General features: G+C 42.6%; 1 protein-coding gene across 1 annotated transcript in view; it reads right to left on the bottom strand.

Annotated features, from left to right (window-relative positions):
• The window catches only part of EXOC4 (exocyst complex component 4), a 750,068-nt gene that overhangs the window by 70,349 nt on the left and 661,187 nt on the right, over positions 1-18,532 (bottom strand). The window contains exon 15 of the mRNA XM_003983067.5: positions 1,555-1,696. Within this exon, the coding sequence (XP_003983116.1) occupies positions 1,555-1,696 (142 nt within the window). The remainder of the gene's footprint in view (positions 1-1,554; positions 1,697-18,532) is intronic.

Below are 18,532 nucleotides of genomic sequence, written 5' to 3'. Positions count from 1 at the left end.
ACTATTCACTTGGTCTGAGGGTCGCTATAATGTGCCAGGCTTGGTGACCACACATGGTCAGGCTCCAGCCCGCCTCTTTATGTATCCCTTCCACTCCTCCCACCTCCTTGGTCATAGGGCTATGGTTATACTGGACCCCTCTCCATTCCTCAACACTGCCAAGCTCGATTTTCTCAGGACCTTGGAGTGTTGCCCTCTCTGTCTGAAATTTTTTTCTCCTGGGGCTTTGTACAGATGGCTCCTTCTTGTTATCCTGTCAATTTTCTCTGACCACACTATTAAAAAACAAAAAAACAAAAAAGCCAATCCCCCTTTGTAGTCAAACCCAGCTACTCTCTGCACTGTCTAGTATGACAGCATTAGCCACGTGTGGCTATCAAGCACTTGAAATGTGACCAGTCTGAATGTCAAGGTGCTGTAAGTGTAAAATATGCAAATTTAAAAGGCTTAGTACACAAAAAGGCAAAATAGCTCATCAATAATTTTCAGGTTAGTTACATGCTGAAATGATAATATTTGTGATACACTGGTTTAGATAAAATAGATTATAATTTATGTCTCTCTCTACTATTTCAAATGTGACTATTAGAAAATTTTAATTATCTATGTGGTTTGAACATATAGCTCACTTTACATTTTTGTTGGCTAGCATTGCTTGATTCCATTATGCTATTTTATTTTGTTTGTTGCACTTTTCGGAATTTATCTTTTTTGTTCACTCATTGGCCATATTCCCCCATTATAATGTAGCTCCATGAGAGCAGGAACCTTGAGTGTTTTTTTCATTGCCGTATCCGAATTTCTAGAACACTGCCCAGCACAAAGAGGGCACTCGGTAAATGTTTACTGAATGAGCAAACGATTGAAAACTTCCCAGTCTTTTCTTTCTACCATTTCCATAGTTGTGGTAAGAGAGGCCAGCAAACCTAGGAATGTTCTACACTGCAGGGGAAGGAAAGAGTCCAAGAATATGGGATGCCATATTCAAAGATGTTTGAAACTTTTCTCCTCAGTTATTATCTAACATAACCTCCTCCTGGGCTTTAAGTTCTTGTAGGAAGGGCCCATGGTTCTTGCATCCATATACTTCCTTACTGATTAGCAGAGTTATGTCAGTAAAAATATCAGTGACAATAAAGTCACCATAACTGCAGAGCTACCACAGTTGAGCCCTTATTTTGTGGCCGGCATTGTACTTATTATTTATTATTTCATTTATAAAGTCTCTAAGTGAGGAATTATTGTTGTATTTTTGAGATGAGAAAACAGGACTAGTAAAGGTCACTAACTGACTTAAGATGGACTAGTTAGCTGGTAGGGACATTCAAATCCACATCATGCTGATGTCACAAGCCATGCAAACACTGAATCACCACGCTGACGATACAGCACAGGCTGAAAAACTTTTACCGTGACTGATTAACACTAAAAATCACGTTCAGTGTAAAAAAAAAGGACAGCATCAAAACTGGTGACACTCCCCAGAAAGCAGCAAGTGATTTATGACCCACTGTGCATTCAAAGAGCAAAGCCCCGGGCTTGGCTGTGTCATACCTGACTTCCAGGTGTAGGACCAGCAAGCAGCGGTCAGCCATATCCTGGAAAGATTTGGCAAGTTCGCTCAGAGTCTGCATGATCTGCTCCGACACTGGGGGAAGATCCATGTTCACGTGGCTCTCTTGGGCAGGAGACAGCACTGAAAGAAGTGGGCAGAAAACACCAGTCACTGCACTAGGTGCCCACAGATTTGTTTGAAGCGACGTACTATTTTGTTGTTCATCGTGTTTTGACCAATTTGGCTAATGTCAGTGTTGGCAGCATGAGACGTCCAAGACATGACAGCCTACCTCTGTACTCGATTCAACACCGATCGTCTGCAATCAACTCACAGAATTATAGAACAGAAACTCAGAGCTGGAAGTGACTTTAATCGTCATCTGGCCCAACCATGTGGTCTCTGCTTGTGTCCCTTGTACATCTTCAAGTGGCTGTTGCGCCTCTGGTTGTATTACTCACACAAATGTTTACGAAAGAAAATTCGATACCTTCTAAGGCAGCCTACTTCATCTCTGAAGGATTTGACCATCTACATCTAGCCGTTATCTGTTGCCGTTGATTTCTTTTTTTTAAGTTTGTTTATTTTGAGAGAGAGAGAGAGAGAGCACGCACATGCACACATGTGTACACCAGCGAGTGAAAGAGAGAGTGGGAGAGACAGAGAATCCCAAGCAGGCTCTGTGCTGTCAGCCTTCAGTGCAGAGCCTGACGTGGGGCTTGAAGTCACGATGCTGAGATCATGACGTGAGCTGAAACCAAGAGTCGGATGCTTAACCAGCTGAGCCACCCAGGCGCCCCTGTTGCCATTCAATTCTAATCACTGGCTCTGATCCTACCAACTTTGCAATCATTGCCCTATATTTTGGTACTTCAAGTATTGAAGATATCCCCTCTTTTGGCTTCCCTGAAGTCTTCCCCTTCCCAGGCTAACTGTCCCCAGTTTTTCAGGTATTCCTAAATAATCAGATTGAATTATTTGATAATTCTCATAATTTGCTAACAAACACATTCTGTCCCTTGAAATATGTAGTAAATACTACAGTAGGTCTGACCTTTCTAGAGAGAATGATCAGTCCCCCTGCTCTGGATGCTATGCTGCTTGCATGCAAGCCTGAAATCTTCTTGGCAGGGGGGGAGGGGGGTTAGGCAGAGCACGCTGTATTCTACTTTAACTTGTACAGAGCTTATAATCAGTTAAAAGCCCCAAAAGGTCTTTGTGGAAAATCTGAGAAAGCTACCTTCTGTATCCCTATCAACTAATTGACAAAATTTAACAGCAAAAGTGCGAACCACATTTGTGTCTAGACTTCTGCTGCATATCCCGTTACCCACAGTTTCTCAAAGATCACCAGCAATTAACTTGGCAATTTCATTGAGGAGTTCTTAGTTCTGTAGAGTTTCCAAGACTGGCTTTGAATCCTGTCTCCACTACTTACTTATTATGAGACTGAGAGCTAAATCCTTAAATTATGTCTGCCTCAGGTTCTCGCTGTCAAATGGAGATAATAGTACCTATGACATGGGGCTTTGGGGGGGGCATTAAATGGGCCATTGTAGGTAAGACACATAGAAGAACAGCATGTCAGTCTCCCTTAAAATTATACAAATAATAAGCAATTATCATTATTCATTGGCATGTGACTTGTCCAGGTTAAGAGTCTTAAGCTTAATTATAGCAACAAGGTACTTAAAAGGTAATCCCATCTTGAAATTCCGTTACCGGTATTTTTCGCTTTTCCATCCGAAAATTCTTCTGTCAGAGGACGCAGTATCTTTTGGAAGAAAGGCTCCTGGGATCTAGGGCACGTAAGATTTGGCAAAGCATCACTGACTAACTCAGGAGGGGTTTGCCTCACAGGGTAGAGAGTCACATCTGACTACAGCGGTGTCTGCAGTCACAGCCTTTCACAGCTGCATCTGTTTCTGGACTTTGCTAAGCCCAGAGAAGGACCCAGAGAGACAGTCCAGCTTCATAAGGCCAAGATCTCCTCTGGAGAACCAGACTTTAATTAAGTTATCATGGCAAAGATTAAACAAAAAAACAAACAAACAAATTCAGGCCAAGGGATCTGATCTGTAAGGAAGAAGGAAATGCAGTGAAATAGTCTTCGCATTACTGCCAGCCCTGGCATCGTTCAAGATGCTCACCACCTCGATCTGTAGGAATGGACACGTGGCATGGTGCCGCCGCTCTCAGGTTAACACTGCTCATGCTGTACGACTGCGAGGTGAGATCACTGCCTTCATAATGTTTTCATTTGGCAGGCTGGATGAGAGTGACTATGAGTAACACTTTTCTAATACTTCAAAGCATGTTAGGGCTTTTGAGTCCCTGGACTCCACTGCCGAATGACGGTCAGTTACTGTGGTTTGAGAGCTCTTTAAGTGCCAACGATAAGGTGCAGAAATCAGACCCCGAAGAAATCAGACGCCCGGCTTGAGGTCCAGGGTTGTACCGATCTCCTAAACTCCATCAAAGGCATTCTAGACAAATTCCACCAAGGAAGTTAAATTAAAAAAAGAATCCAAGTAGAGTAAGTTAATGGAAGAGAAACAGTCCAGATAAAACTTGGAATGAGTGAGGTAAAAAGGAGTTTAAAAAAGCAGCGCATTGTACATTTCACTTGACTGTAATCTACAACGAAAACATAACATTTTAGTAAAGGAGCATGAAAAATCACAGCCCAGAGTTCTACTGAAAAGCTGGCCTCTGAATTCCTGAGGGCTTACTGAAATTTGTGAAGTTTTCTTAACAGGAAGGAATAGACTGAGGCAAAAACTGCTGAGCACGGCAAACAAATACCACACAAAACAAGGAACTCTCTCTTAAATGTCCAGTGGAAATCTACAAACAAGCAGTGCTGACGGAATTGGCTTGGGATACAGTCAAGATAGAAGGCTACTGGACACACGCAAACAGACACATCCTTTTAGAGGCTATGTGGTTATAGATCTTGGGGATTGTTCTTCGTATCAGCAAAGCCCACATATACTAGACTTTAAAAATGTTAGTACTTGCTCATTTAATTAAAATATACACTTTGAGCTGTTTTGCTAATACTAGGGAGGGGTCGCATCAGATCATTCGTCATATTCCATTCCTCCTACAACCATTGTATAAAAGCAGGCATCTTTGAGACTCCAGCTAACTAATTGTGGCAATGTAACTGTGGCTTTCTGTACTCAATTGATTGGTCTATATGAGGATGCTGACACTTGCTCTCTAGGGCAGACACTGCTTGGTTAGGTGAACAGACACATATTTCCAATTCTCCCCTGTTCACTCTGCAAGAGACTCCAGAAACCTAAATGCTTGCATTCCGAGCCTTGCTTGTAGCCAGAGGAGGCCATGTGTCACCATTTGCCCAACGACCTTCAAACAGATTCTTCAGTGGCAGCTTGATCTAATCCTGGACCAATTCTGCAACCCATCTTTTGATGGGGAAACAAAAGTACGGGTCGTTGCCGCGAAAAAATTTCTGGATCTTCATCTTAAGAACACCTTCCATGCCCCTTGTCGTTCCTCTGCCAGTGCTTGGTTTGGCTCTTTCCTGTTCTCGGCAGCCTTCCCAAATTTGTCCTTCCTATTCTCTCCTCACCCCTCTCTTAAGGACCTCAGATTCTCATTAAGACTTCAAAGGAATTGTCAACACGTGCTTTCTCTGTGGTCTTGCCTCTTCTATTAACTTTTCCATGTGTCATAATCCTTCTGCCTTCACCACATTATTACATTGTTATTCGGATGATATCCTAATTGCCAAATCCAATGGGTGCTTTTCAGTCCTAATTTCAGAAACGTTCTCTGCTACGTTCAATTTTTCTTAAATTTCTGTTCTCTTTTGGCTTAGATGGCACCCTACACCCCTGGATGTACTTTTACGTCCCTGACATTGTTTTCATTGTCTCCTTCCCTGGATCCTCTCCCTGTAGCCCACCCACGAGTGCTGGCGTTCCCAGGCCTTTTTTCTCTATTCATTTCCCTTACTTGGCGTTCTGTATGTTCTGAGTGAGCTCATCCATTTTCATAGTTTTTGCTATTACCTACGGACTGGTGACTCCTAAACTTCATGTGATCAAGTGTGTGCAGGCTAGCTTTACCTGTGTACATCCCACAGGCATCTCAAATGCAATGTGTCCAAAACTAAGCTCATTATCTATCTTTGGCATCTACTCTTTACCCTGAATTCCCTTTCCCTTTCCATCAGGAATCTCAGCTGCAAACCTGAGAGTGATTTTTGAGCCCTCCTTTCCCTCACTCTCCTCGGCAAAGGCTAATTTCTGCAAATTCCATTTCCTGTCTCTTAACAGGTTAAAAAAAAATTTTTTTTTTTTAATGTTTATTTTCGAGAGACAGAGAGAGATAGAGCATGAGCAGGGGAGGGGCAGAGAGAGAGGGAGGGAGACACAGAATCCGAAGCAGGCTCCAGGCTCTGAGCTGTCAGCACAGACCCTGATGTGGGGCTCGAACTCATGAGCCATGAGATCGTGACCCGAGCCAAAGTTGGACGCTTAACTGACCGAGCCACCCAGGCACCCCTGTCTCTTAATATCTTTTGTCTTTTCTGGATCTGCTGTGATTTTCTTGGTTTAGCCCTCACCTCTTTCATGAACTACCACAATAGTAGGCCTCATGCCTGGCCTCTACCTTAATTCAACCCTCCATATTTAGCTCGCTCAATAGGAGTTAGAGAAGTAGAGTTATTTATCTAAAACACAAATTAGACTTTGTCACCTTCTTGTAAAAATAACATCAGTGTTTCCCATTGCTGATATGTTGAAGTCCAAGCTCCTTAAACAACTAGGCTTTCCTTGGTTTTGGTTTCTGTCCAACACTTTAGTTTTTCTCCATCTTTCACCCTTTTCTCCTTCCTCGCCAATTTATCTCCCTTCCTTCCCATCCTGGCCCTTTAATCTGACATCTTTTGAAAGCAAGTTCCCAAAACATATCTTGCTGTTTTAAGGATTCTATACCTTCCATGGCTCTTAATCCCCTTTCTAAACTATTCGTGCTTTCTGGCTCAGGAAGTGTTTCCTGACTCTCCAGGCAGGGTCACTGGCTCCTCTGGGGGTTTTCTTTCCACATAATTCTATTACAGTAGTTATCATATTCCACTGGCATTATCTGTTTATCAGTATGTCCCCCTAGCAGATCATTAACTCCTTCAGGGCAGAGATTATCTATATATCTATATCTATCTATATCTGCTGGAGGCATGGCAGGAGCTCAATCAATGCTTTTTTAATTAAACAGAGCAAGTGATTTAATTGACCAACGTGACAGGACAAAGAATTCACATAATAACAGACTGATAAAAATCAGGAAAGAGAAGGCAGAGCTTGCCACTTACAATTATAACTTTTTCCTTAGTTTCTTGAGTATATTTTGGGGGCTGAGTGGGGATATGGAAATAGCTCATTATAACTGGTGTCCTGGGCTATTCAGGAATCTTGCAGAAGCACAGGCTAAAGGCTTTCTGGTCAATTCCTACCGCCCAAGCACTCTCCTTATAAATTGTGTTGCCGTTAGAAGTCACTTTAATTTCCACCTAGTGGCAGCCAAGACTTGGGGGTCCTCTCTTTTTGACTGGCTTAAAGTCCCCGGCATATCAAATAACCAGCATCTTTCAAGGAAAGCCAACATGCTGTCATGGAGGGACAATCAGCCTAGGACATTAGGATGTCTCAAGTGGTTCCACATCCTAATATTAACCAGACTGAAATGTGTTTAAGTCTTAAAATTAGTCAAAATTGGACTCATTCAGACCCAGAAGAGCATCTGTTTTCAAGGATGCAGCTGCTCCACTTTCAATGGCAACTTACTGTGACTTCTTTAATTGATTCATGTGAGGATGTCCTTGTGCATCTGCAATATTATCTAAAATTGCCACAATATTAGCTTAGACCGGTATCAGCTGTCGCGAAAGTGATAAATTGAAAAGGGAAAGATGGTTATCGTGGCAGGCAAAGAAAGGTTAACTCTGTGAATTCCAGCTTTTCAGAAGATGGTTAAAAGACAATGAAGAACGATCCCATGAGATCTAATGGCTGGAAAACATTTCAGAAGATCAAATTTTGGTACAATCGTTATTTCTGACTCCCTTGCTATTCGTATGGCAAAATGACAGACACCACAGAATGACGTCTGCTTGAACCCAGAATAAATTTACTTAATTTCTAATCTTCAGTTGCCCTGTTTAGAAAACTGTGGTAATAGCATCTTCCTCCCTCCCAGAGCAATGGGTTATTAGGTTCTGTAAATAATTTTGAGATCCTTTGATGTTGTTACCTGGCTGACATTTTTAAAAAATAAAAAAAATAGGACTGCTGATTAGGGCTGTGACATTAAGGACTGATGAGGCTCACGGAGTCAAAGGGGGCTGTGACAGGAGACCCCCCACCTAACTCTCCCCTCTCCTTAAATGCCTGAGGGATGTGCTACTGTGGAGCCCAACCCTGGGGTAGGATTTAAAGGCGTCAGACACTATGACGTTGTGGTTCCAAGCTGGACCGTCAATGACAATGGAAGCCAGCTCTGTCCTCAGTCTTCTCAATTTTTCTGTGCCACCATCCCTACTTTTTATTCATTCCCTTGAATTATTTGCAAGCCTATACAAGCTAACCGTCTCCCTCCCCCGTGTTTTGTACACAGTAGTCACTTTATAAGTGTTTGTTAAGTACGTCACTTATGTGTTTGTGAAGCCTACTGGCTTCTGGAAGCATAGGTGATCTTTGTGAACTGAAGGATCTACCGTCTTATTCGCGTCTAATTTGAATCTTCTCAGGACAGCGATGTCCTTTCTTTCATGAAACTGACATTTCATGGTGACTCTTTTTCATCATTCATTCTTTTTCCTGAAACACATTTTTAACCCCTCGCTATTCTTCGCCAGTCCTAGCTGTTGCCACTGTGATCAAATAATTTATTTTGTCACTCCTTGCCACCCACTGAACAATCCAGAACCTAGTTTGAAGTTCTTTTGCTACATTTTTGTACAAGAACAGGCCTTATCTAAGAATCATGTTTGGTAGGTTCTCTTCATTTTGCTTCCAATTTCAAGAGCAATGGTTCTTTTTAAATAATAAGTAGTTCTTTTCGGTCCAGATTTCCCTGGAAGATTTGGGGGTGAACAAATAAAGTCAGTTGATTTTAAAAACCAAAATGTTGACTCGGATCGTTCCTTGGCCTATAGAATTCCAATGGCAAGGGACAGCGATGTATACGTTATTCAGATTAGACCATGTACATGCATCCATGTGTATAACCAGCTCTGGAAATACAGCCTACTCTGTGAGACGTAACACCCAACCAATGAATTCTTTTACAGCTAATAGCTATGCGCCACGAATGCCAACCCTTTTCACCGCTGCTTCCAGAAGGAAGCTCTCTTTTGTCTACTCTTACAGGGGAAGAAGGACAAATGGAAGTGACTCCCCCCCCCCCCTCAAGTTGGGGTGGGAAAAAAATGGAAGGAATGCATTACCAGGAAGGGAAAAAAGATCAAGAATGGAGGAACTAGGGCACAAAGTGATTGTGTCCTATTTATATTTGCTTTTCTAGGGTCTAATCACCTAATTGAGAATGTTGACGGTTAAAAAAAAAAAAAGTTTCAAGTGGGTACAGGAGGCGAAGACCTGCTTTCCGTTCTGTGCTACTGTTATTTAAATGATGATGTGTTACACCTTTTCTCCTGTTAGTCATAGACTTATGGACAACACAACTTCGTGTTCTTTGGAACATCCTTCTGTCACCCCTTTCTTTCCCCTCTGAAATGTCTTATATTACCCTAACTGGAGGCAGTAATGCTTTGGGGAAGAAAAGGCATGCTTGTCCTACTTATTACCCAGCCTAACGACACAGATGTTCATTTATGTAAGAATGTGTTATTATAAGGCAAAAATAAAATAAAACAAAGCCCAAAGAGCAAACTTTCATAAAGAGCTCAGTTTTTTTGCATTCTTTTTTTTATTATCATATGAAATTTATTGTCAAATTAGTTTCCATACAACACCGAGTGAAGAGCTCAGTTTTAAGGATGCTGCTTAAGAGTAATTTTCATCTCTATGAAACCATACTCTTTCGTCCTGCTTCCCAGAGGGACAGAATTTATCCTCTCACTTTTTATTACCCCTAGAACAACAGTTCTTAACCACTGTCAGCCTCACTTTCCTCATGTGTCTCCTCAGAGAGTTGTTGTGACGACCAAATGCAGAATGTGGCCCCTCGCACAGCACCTGCCACAAAGTTAGGGACCTCCTTCTTCTTCTTCTGGCCTTCAGCACTGCTCACCTCACGCTGTTTTTGCCTAGAGAGAGAGTCCCTGGTAGCTTGTGAGGTCTGTGAGAACAGAAGGAGTAACTTCCTTCCCCTGGCATCTCTCACAGACCATGGCTCTTCCTTAAACTGGGCAACAATGCCTGTTGAATGGAATCTTCACGCTAAGGACAAATCAAAGAATGTCGTATCTTTTTCTTTTCATTGAATCTCCACGATGCCTTTCAACCTAATGTTAAAGCTTATTAGCTTGGAACATTATTCCATTTTAGGGTAAGAAAGGCTAGGAGTGAAACTGAAGAATTATTCCCAATATTGACCTATGGAGGGACAACAAGGGCGATTCGTGTAGGGCTCATTGCAAAGGGCAAAACAAAAATGAGAACCAAGATAAAAAAAAAAAAGGACAGTTGTTCTCTTAGGCTACCACAGGATAAGAGGCCGATTCTGAGCCAACAGGTTTAAGCCACACACTGCAGTTCTGTAGAGGGAAGATCACATCTTCTGCTACTCACAAAACGGCGCTTGATGGTAACAGGCCTGAGCAAGCCCCAGGTCACCCAAGGCCATTAGCTGGAGACTCCACCTTCTATACAAGGCAAACCAGCACAGACACACTGGTTTTTACGCCTTGTGAGTGACAGTACAGACCTTACTCCCCTTCGGTCCTGGGGGGGGAAACATGAAGATTGATTTTTCCTTTATTCCAAATAATCCTCCCTGAGGCCTGGTAAAAACCTAATCATCGACTCAAAAGGCGTGTGGTGTGGCCAATTCAGCTCCTGCCGGATATGAAAGAGAAATGGAGGAAAAGCTAATGAACAGCTCCCGTCTTTGCTGCTGAAAGGCACTATTGTGGGACTCTATTAGATTTCCGCGGACTTTGTGAGCCTTTTGTATTTTGTAAAATCCTGCATCAAAAAGCATCTTGAGGTGTTAACAAATACTTAGGCAGATATTTTACGTGAATAAGCAACCCAGATGTAAGTTTCAAGAGAATTTCAGAGGCCAAAATATTATGTGGCAAAGAGATAACATTTAGTCATGTCTCAATGGGATCCTTCCGGTTTTAGCATTTGTAAATCTTCCAAAGAGCCTTTGGAGATGGCTTGTTCACAGCGTAAAATAAATCAGAAGCATGAGGTCCATCTACAGATAGTGAAACCAAACCACACAGAAAGCAAGCACACTGCCCGAGACGACACTGGTAAGCAGGGGCCACAGATGGAAGACAGAGATGAAGGGGTTAAAGGGAACATCCTGCACTGGGTCTCTCTTGCACTGGACTTCTCCCAGGGGCCTTTTCTTCAGGACTTTCCTATTCAGGCAGCTACATCATCCATACATTTGGACTGGAGTTGAAAAGTAATCATTATCTTCTTGACCTACAGCAGATACAACTTCGCTTTTATCTCTGTATCCCGGTAAAAGGAGGGTCAGGTACCTACCTCACAAGAGTCTGATGATTAGATGAGAAAATATAGGGGTGCCTGGGTGGCCCAGTCGGTTAAGCGTCTGACTTCGGCTCAGGTCATGATCTCACGGTTTGTGAGTTCGAGCCCCACGTCGGGCTCTGTGCTGACAGCTCAGAGCCTTGAGCCTGCTTTGGATTCTGTGTCTCCCTCTCTCTCCACCCCTCCCCTGCTCGTGCTCTTTCTCTCTCTCTCAAAAATAAAATAAACATTAAAAAATTTTTTTTAAATGAGAAAATCTACAAAGGCTTAGAATAGTATTTGACACACAAGCGCTTAATATACGGCAATTGCTATTACCATCACAATGACTACTGTTACTTATTCAAACAATGATATACTGACTGAATAAATAACAACAACCCAGGTTCCTTCTCCTTCGTCCATCGCTTTCGGTCGGCTTTGGAACAATCAGAGTAGCTTTACACAGCGAACGGCAAAGCCCTCACGAACTACTGTTAGTGTAGAACAGAGCAGGTAGAATCGTAGATGCGCTGGTCACTCTGATCCTATTGCTGTGAGGACAACACACAGGCAACTGACATATCCGGAAGACAGAGTTGTCCCTGCCACCGAGCACACAGACAGTCACGGAGACCAGCTGTGGAGTTGGTGACGGCTCCCTCTGAGGCTGCAAGTAACAAACACAGGGAGGACGCACTTGCTAACACATGGTGCCGGATCTGCCGGTGTGAATCCTGCTGAGAGAATTTCTCCTCAGTGAGGACAAGTGTGGCCACTTCTCCAGTCCGCAGTCAAGATGACAGTCAACCAAGTCCCCCCCTTGTACTCTCTCTTGTGTCAGACATTCCCTCTGCAGGCCAAAGGGATGAGCTGGTGCCACACACCTACTGACGAATGCCTTGTGCAGGTTAATAATATGCAGCCCTATTTCTGTCTTTCTACATTAGTAACACATGAATACTGTTCTCACATGCATTCTGGCCTTGCCATATAATCCCTAGGATAATTAACAGTTCATATAGATGCTTCCAGAATCAGCTTTCCTAAATATCAAAAGGTTCATAATCTGTTTTTTTAATGTATTTTTTATTTATTCTTGAGAGAGAGAGAGAGAGAGAGACAGAGTAGGGAAGGGACAGAGAGAGAATCCCCAGCAGGCTCAGTGCTGACGGCAGAGAGCCCGATGTGGGGCTGGAACTCACGAAGCATGACGTCATGACCGGAACCGAAGTCAGACGTGTGACTGAGCTACCCAGGAACCCCTATACTCTGCTTTATGGCCAGTTAAGGGTAAGCTACATAGAGCAGCAATCATTTACCTATCTGGCAACTATGTGATCTGGGGATATGTATTACCTCACTCAAAATCAAAGTAACTTTCTTTCTCTAAGTAAAAGGACCTGAGTGTTCTCATATTAACTATGAACCCCATTTTGCTACCTGTAACATTTCTCTGGGAATGAGCAAGTTTAGGCTCAGCAAGTAGTGGCTAAATTCTGACTCAACCACTTACTAAGTGAATAACCTTGGGCAAAATCGTGAAGACCTTGAACTGGAGCGGTGACAGTTTCAGCCTCTGAGAGTCATCATAAGAACTCGGCGTATGTAACGCACATAGAGCATTTAGGACAATGTAGGGCACACAGTAAGTGCTTACTAAATCTCAGTTATTGTTGTCGGACCTCTTGGGGGGAACCCCGGAGACTGAAACTCCGAGACTCATTTCCTTCCTCATCCAAACACCTTGCAAGACACCGGAGAGCTGTGGGCTTAGTTGTTCACGCAGCTATTGGACAGAAAGAAAACGCTGTAGTAAGACATTTACAGGTGTAAACTCATGACATTCTGACCTTAAAATGAGGAATGACAAAAGTAAGAGAACACTACAGAATTCTGGCAATGTTCAAAGCAGCGGAGGCAAACAGCAGAAAAAGGGACTAAAAGTGGCAGGTTTAAATTTTACCTTTTAATCTACAAAGTGAGGAGACTGACTTTCTCCAGAGTTGTCAATTCAATAAAGGAGGCGGCATTTCAGGCAGACATGAGGAAGTGGAGCTTGGCGGGAAAGCAAGGAATGAGACTCAGAAGCAGCTTGGGAGGAGATGAGGAGATACAGTCGTGTTTCTCACATTCCTTTGAGGGAGGAATGACGGGATCTTTCTTTTCAAGGAAAGGATGTCTGTAGCGCTTGGTTCTTCAGCAAAGCGAACTTTGGCGTTATCATAGGAATTCAAAAGGACATTCAACAAAGCCTGGAAATTGTGTTTTGGGGAGAGCAGGTCTGCCTTACTCAAACAGGGCTTTGTAAGGTCAAACTTGTATTCTGAATCAGCGTTTACTTCACGGTCACAGATGGTTTTCACCCGGCCAAAGGTGCTATGAGGAGAGACAGGAGAAATGATGCACCCGGGTGTGTGTGCATGGGGCACGGCGATGGGAGGAGTGATCATGAGTCTACACATAGCCATAACATTTGGGTCTGAAATGATCAAAATTGTTATTTTCACAATAAGAGTATTATAAATTATTTCAGTATGTACGTAAAGACACTGACAAGTCAGGTCTTCTATGAAAGCTTCAAACAGCTGAACTGGGCTTATTTTGAAAAGATGTGTGTGTTTTTAAATGTTTATTTATTTTTGAGAGAGACAGAGAGGGAGCAGGGGAGGGGCCGAGAGAGGAGACAGAATCCCAAGCAGGCTCTGCACTGTTAGCACAGAGGCTGACGTGGGGTTTGAACTCACAGACTGGGGGATCCTGACCTGAGCCGAAACCGAGTTGGAAGCTCAACCAACTGAGCCACCCAGACACTCCTGTGTGTGTGTGTGTGTGTGTGTGTGTGTGTGTGTGTGTGTGTGTGTGAATTTACTACCATTGGAGACTTGCTACTTCGTTTTTTCTTGGGAATACGTTTGTCTTGATATTACCCTAGATTCCATCCATTGTAGAAAGTGAGAGGAGATAATACACCTGTGCCCTTGTCTGTTGTCAGCTTGGCATCATCCCCCACCCTTCCCTGGAAGCTCAGGAACCGTATTTTCCAACTCTGTGCCGGCAGGGTTTTGGGTTTAGATCCCACCAGCAAGAGGCACTCCCCGAAGCTGTGGAAGGCACAGAGAGAGGGAAGGCACGATCCTCCCCTTGCAGTGGAGGAAAGATGCCCAGGCAGATGGCGAATAAGAGGACTGCAGATGCTCCAGGAGAGCTCTGGTGACAGCTGCTTCCTCGCGGCAGTTGGTGACACCTCCTGGCACATCTCCTGTATTTCCTCATTTCCTGCAAGCCGGCAGCTATTTTCCTTGTCTTTGCTTCCTTCCCACTGTTTTCTAAGCTTTTGGAGCAATTTTAAAAACATCTCATTCCTTCTATTAAATTCCCGCTTGCTTGAAATACCTAAAGTGGCTTCCGTTGTCCTGGGTCTAGATGAATAAATCGAACCTTCTACTCCCGAGATCCTCCTGAGCTAGGGCACCTCAGATCTGAGCACATCTGGAGCAGTACAGAGTGGGATGAAGAGTCACTAGGAATCCCTGGGCTCCCCTTTCACGGACGCTTGTGACCTCTAAGGCGACGATGTCCTGAATGTGCTCAGCGGGGCTGCTGGCCTCCCGATCCCCATTCTCCCGGTTTTGTGTCCCGGCCACCTCAATCACAACAGCTCCACTTTCATTTGTTACCTTTAAGATCTGGCAGTAAAAATCTGCTAAAAGAGCCATTTGCAAACCACTGCCCTTGAAGAGGAGGATTTGGTCACGAGCAAACCACTTCCCACTACACTCCAGCCTTCAGATACCGGCCAAAGCGGGGATAAAAGTCAAACGTTTAAATTATGGAAAACTCCTAAAGACTGAGAATGAACGGCACGAAAGTCTATATACATACTGACTTGAAAACAAGTGACCAGCTTTCTCTTTCTTATCTTAGCTACATGAATTCTAGTGTCTTTAAAAAGAATGTGTTTACTGAGTACCGAACAGATTATGAATTGCTCTCATCTTGAAGAGCACACGCCAAGACTCCCTTGCAAAGGAGACCCAACCTTTCCTTTGGAAAATGTTTCACGGAACCAATGACCAGTCTAATTTTTCAGAAAAGTGTACCGTGGGCTTCTCTGTTATTTTCTAATGAAATCCCAGGTGAAAGATGGAGATCACCACAAAGCCGGCTTCTTAGGGAGGTTAGGAGCTAGCTTCGATTTGGAGCTGTTTATCAACAATTACATAAAAAGCTTTAGCTTAATACTGAATTTATCTTCCAAAACAACCCCATGTTTGTTAGAGCACACTAAGCGTGTGACAACTTCCACGCTCCACATTTTGGATCACTGGCCCTTCGACAGTCACGAAATTTAGAAGGAACCACGTATTGGTCGCTAAAAGCTTTGATCTCTTTGTTCTTAGGCTCATCCATCAGAAAATTCATTTTTAAAGAGTAGGTACTCATCAATTTCTCTGCTGGACTAAGTAGAATTTTATTTTCAGAGGAAAAATAAAATGATATTGGTAAATCTTGATTTGAGACACAAGATCTAAACTGAAAATATACTCGTATTCATTTGGAAATGAAATATCCACACTGGGATTATGGTAAAACTTGGTCTCTGCCTACTAATTTTATGGATATACGCATAGTGCCCCTGTTTCCTCCACTGTACATCCTGTTCAGTCTCTTCCCGTGGCCCTTGGGCAGTGAGCACATTTTTTTTCTTCTCGTGAAATCACGGTGGCTCCTGCCTCTCCCCACATTTCTTTCTAGGTGCTACCAATCATGTTGGTTCTTGGGATTATGGCAAAACTTTAGTCTGCAGCTTCTAGAATTTCTTCAGATTTCACTGTTCTGAGAACAGGAATATCTGCTATAATCCAGTGTTAAGTCGTCTTTTACATGTTCTACATTTTCTCGCAAATTTCCTGAATAACCCAAGATAATCATTTGAATTGTACTTAAAAAAAGCCACGAGTCATCTGATGCTTTCCTCACACTTATTTCTTACTATGATTCGTCTTCTATCTTTTCATTTGAAAACCAGTTCCCTTTTTAAACAAAAGAGAAGAAGTAGAGTGACTCTGCCTTCTATTTAACACTACCTTCACCACTTCAGCAATTCTGGACCCATCCATTTCCTGTTCTTTCTGTTCCTAAACACAGCTAAATTTTATTATCTTCGGCATCTCTGATGACCATCCAGTGGTTCTGGGTATTGGCCACCCTGACACTTTACCTAAGGCTTATATTTTCTGTGCTTACTATGTACTCATTCTTCTTTCATTCTTGTATCCTTCCATGTGGGCTCCTCAAAGAGCTCGATAGATGCTAGGCAGCAGTGTGGAGATTAGAAGTCTAGACTGGAAGCAAACTGGGTAAGTTCCAATTCTGGCTCCACCACTGACTGCTTAATAGCTCTGTGTCCTTGGGTAAGTTGTTTTACCTCTCTGTGCCTCAGTTTCCCAGGATGTAAAAATAGAGATAATCATGGTATTTACTTCATGGGAGTATTATGAGGATTAAATGAGAGAGAGAGAGAGAGAGAGAGAGAGAGAGAGAGAGAGAGAGAGAGAGAATGTGTGGCTGTTAAAAAATACACACTATCATAGAACAAATATGATATTATTTCTTGTCGAAATTACTTAGCCTTCTATGGTGCAAATTTTATGTTGCATCATCTCCCACAAACATGAACTATATTCTCTTTCAGAGGTTCTAATCATGGGATCACAGCAATATTTTTCTAAACGTCTGAAAATTTAACTTTCTGAAAATGATACATCTAGCTATGCCTGGTGTTTACTTTGCTGTGTGAACTCCAATATGATATGGTAACATTCTCCAAAGACTAATACAACTTTCACTTTCCCGCTGATTCCTCCTTTCGGTCGGAATTAAGCACAGGATATTGAGTCTCCACATGTTTTCCCCCTTGGGAAGAAAAATCATTCAAAAGACAACTCAAGAACTTCTCATCCTATTTTAGCTCAATTAGACTTCAGGAAACGACCCGAAACCTCTCATCACTGCTGCTACCATGTCAGTTTCATCGTCATAACAAGAAAGCACCATTCACAGCCTGTATTTCACTGAGTGGTCAGTAGTATACTTTCGTAACAATATCAACTGCTTCTACAGAACTCACAATCAACACAGAGGAATGTCTACATAGCTTGAATTTCCTGTCGTGCTACTAATGGTCCATTTTACACCTGGCCATTATTTTAGGTGAAAGCATTGCATATACAACAAAGATGTTGATAAGTAACTGCGAAGTCAGTAATAGAGTCAATTCTCAATGAAATCTGCACAGGATCCCATATTTTAATTTTATGTATTGCATCATCCTCTTTCTTCATGAAACCATTCATAAGAACTACCAATAGGTTGAGTTACTTTAGGGGCATTCAGGTGCCTACTGCCCAGTGTGGGTATTACCTCTGAATCCTAGTTGGTTATTTATCTTGTAATTATATAACATGTTTATAATTCCGTATGCTGACCCACAAACAGAATTCCAGTTTCACTCTATCTCCCAACACGGGACAAATGCAGGGTACAAAGTCAATTACATTTGAATGAGTCCATTTTGCTACTGCTAGACTAATATCTAAAGTTAGATTTACGTACTAGAGATCAACTACCATGAATAGAAATGTCTCTATAATGAAAGAAATTTCTAGGAATCAGTCAGTTGAGTATATATCCTAAGGAGAATTTTTTTTACGATAACGTTCTAGTTCAACAAATTCACTTGGATAGTTTATTTGCTTGTATTTATGTTTGAGCTGTACCACACGTCTGTGATGTGCAGGTACTGTCTCATTTAAATGAGTGTCACTTCAGCATATGGCTCTATTGGCAGAGCTAATTCCTTATCCCAGCACAGGGCCTGGCACAGTCACAGTCCACCAGTTGCATAGACAGCGATCTGGAAAGGCCTTTGATGCCTGTATCCTGTCCTTCTGATGTTAAATTAGCAATGAATGTCTGCTGATCATTCTTCCTTAATATCTCTGAATCCATCCCCAATGCCTCCACCTTGGTGCAGTCTTCCGGCATTCATCACCCATGTTAACGTAGCAGGCTTCTAACTAACCTCTTCATCTCAAGAATCATTCCTCTCCAATCTATCCCCCTACATAGTCTTGCTGAAGGAATCCCTTCAAATCACCATTTGATCATGTTTCTCTTATGTCTAAAATCTTTCAACAGCTGGGCGTTACCTTTCAAATAACATCTCAACTGGTCCTTGCTCACATCTCCAGCTATTGCTTGCTAC

The sequence above is a fragment of the Felis catus genome, chromosome A2 (assembly GCF_018350175.1).
Source record: "Felis catus isolate Fca126 chromosome A2, F.catus_Fca126_mat1.0, whole genome shotgun sequence".
NCBI classification, from domain to species: Eukaryota; Metazoa; Chordata; class Mammalia; order Carnivora; family Felidae; genus Felis; species Felis catus.
Note: the sequence above shows the minus strand (reverse complement) of the source record. Positions and strands in the feature narration are given on the sequence as shown.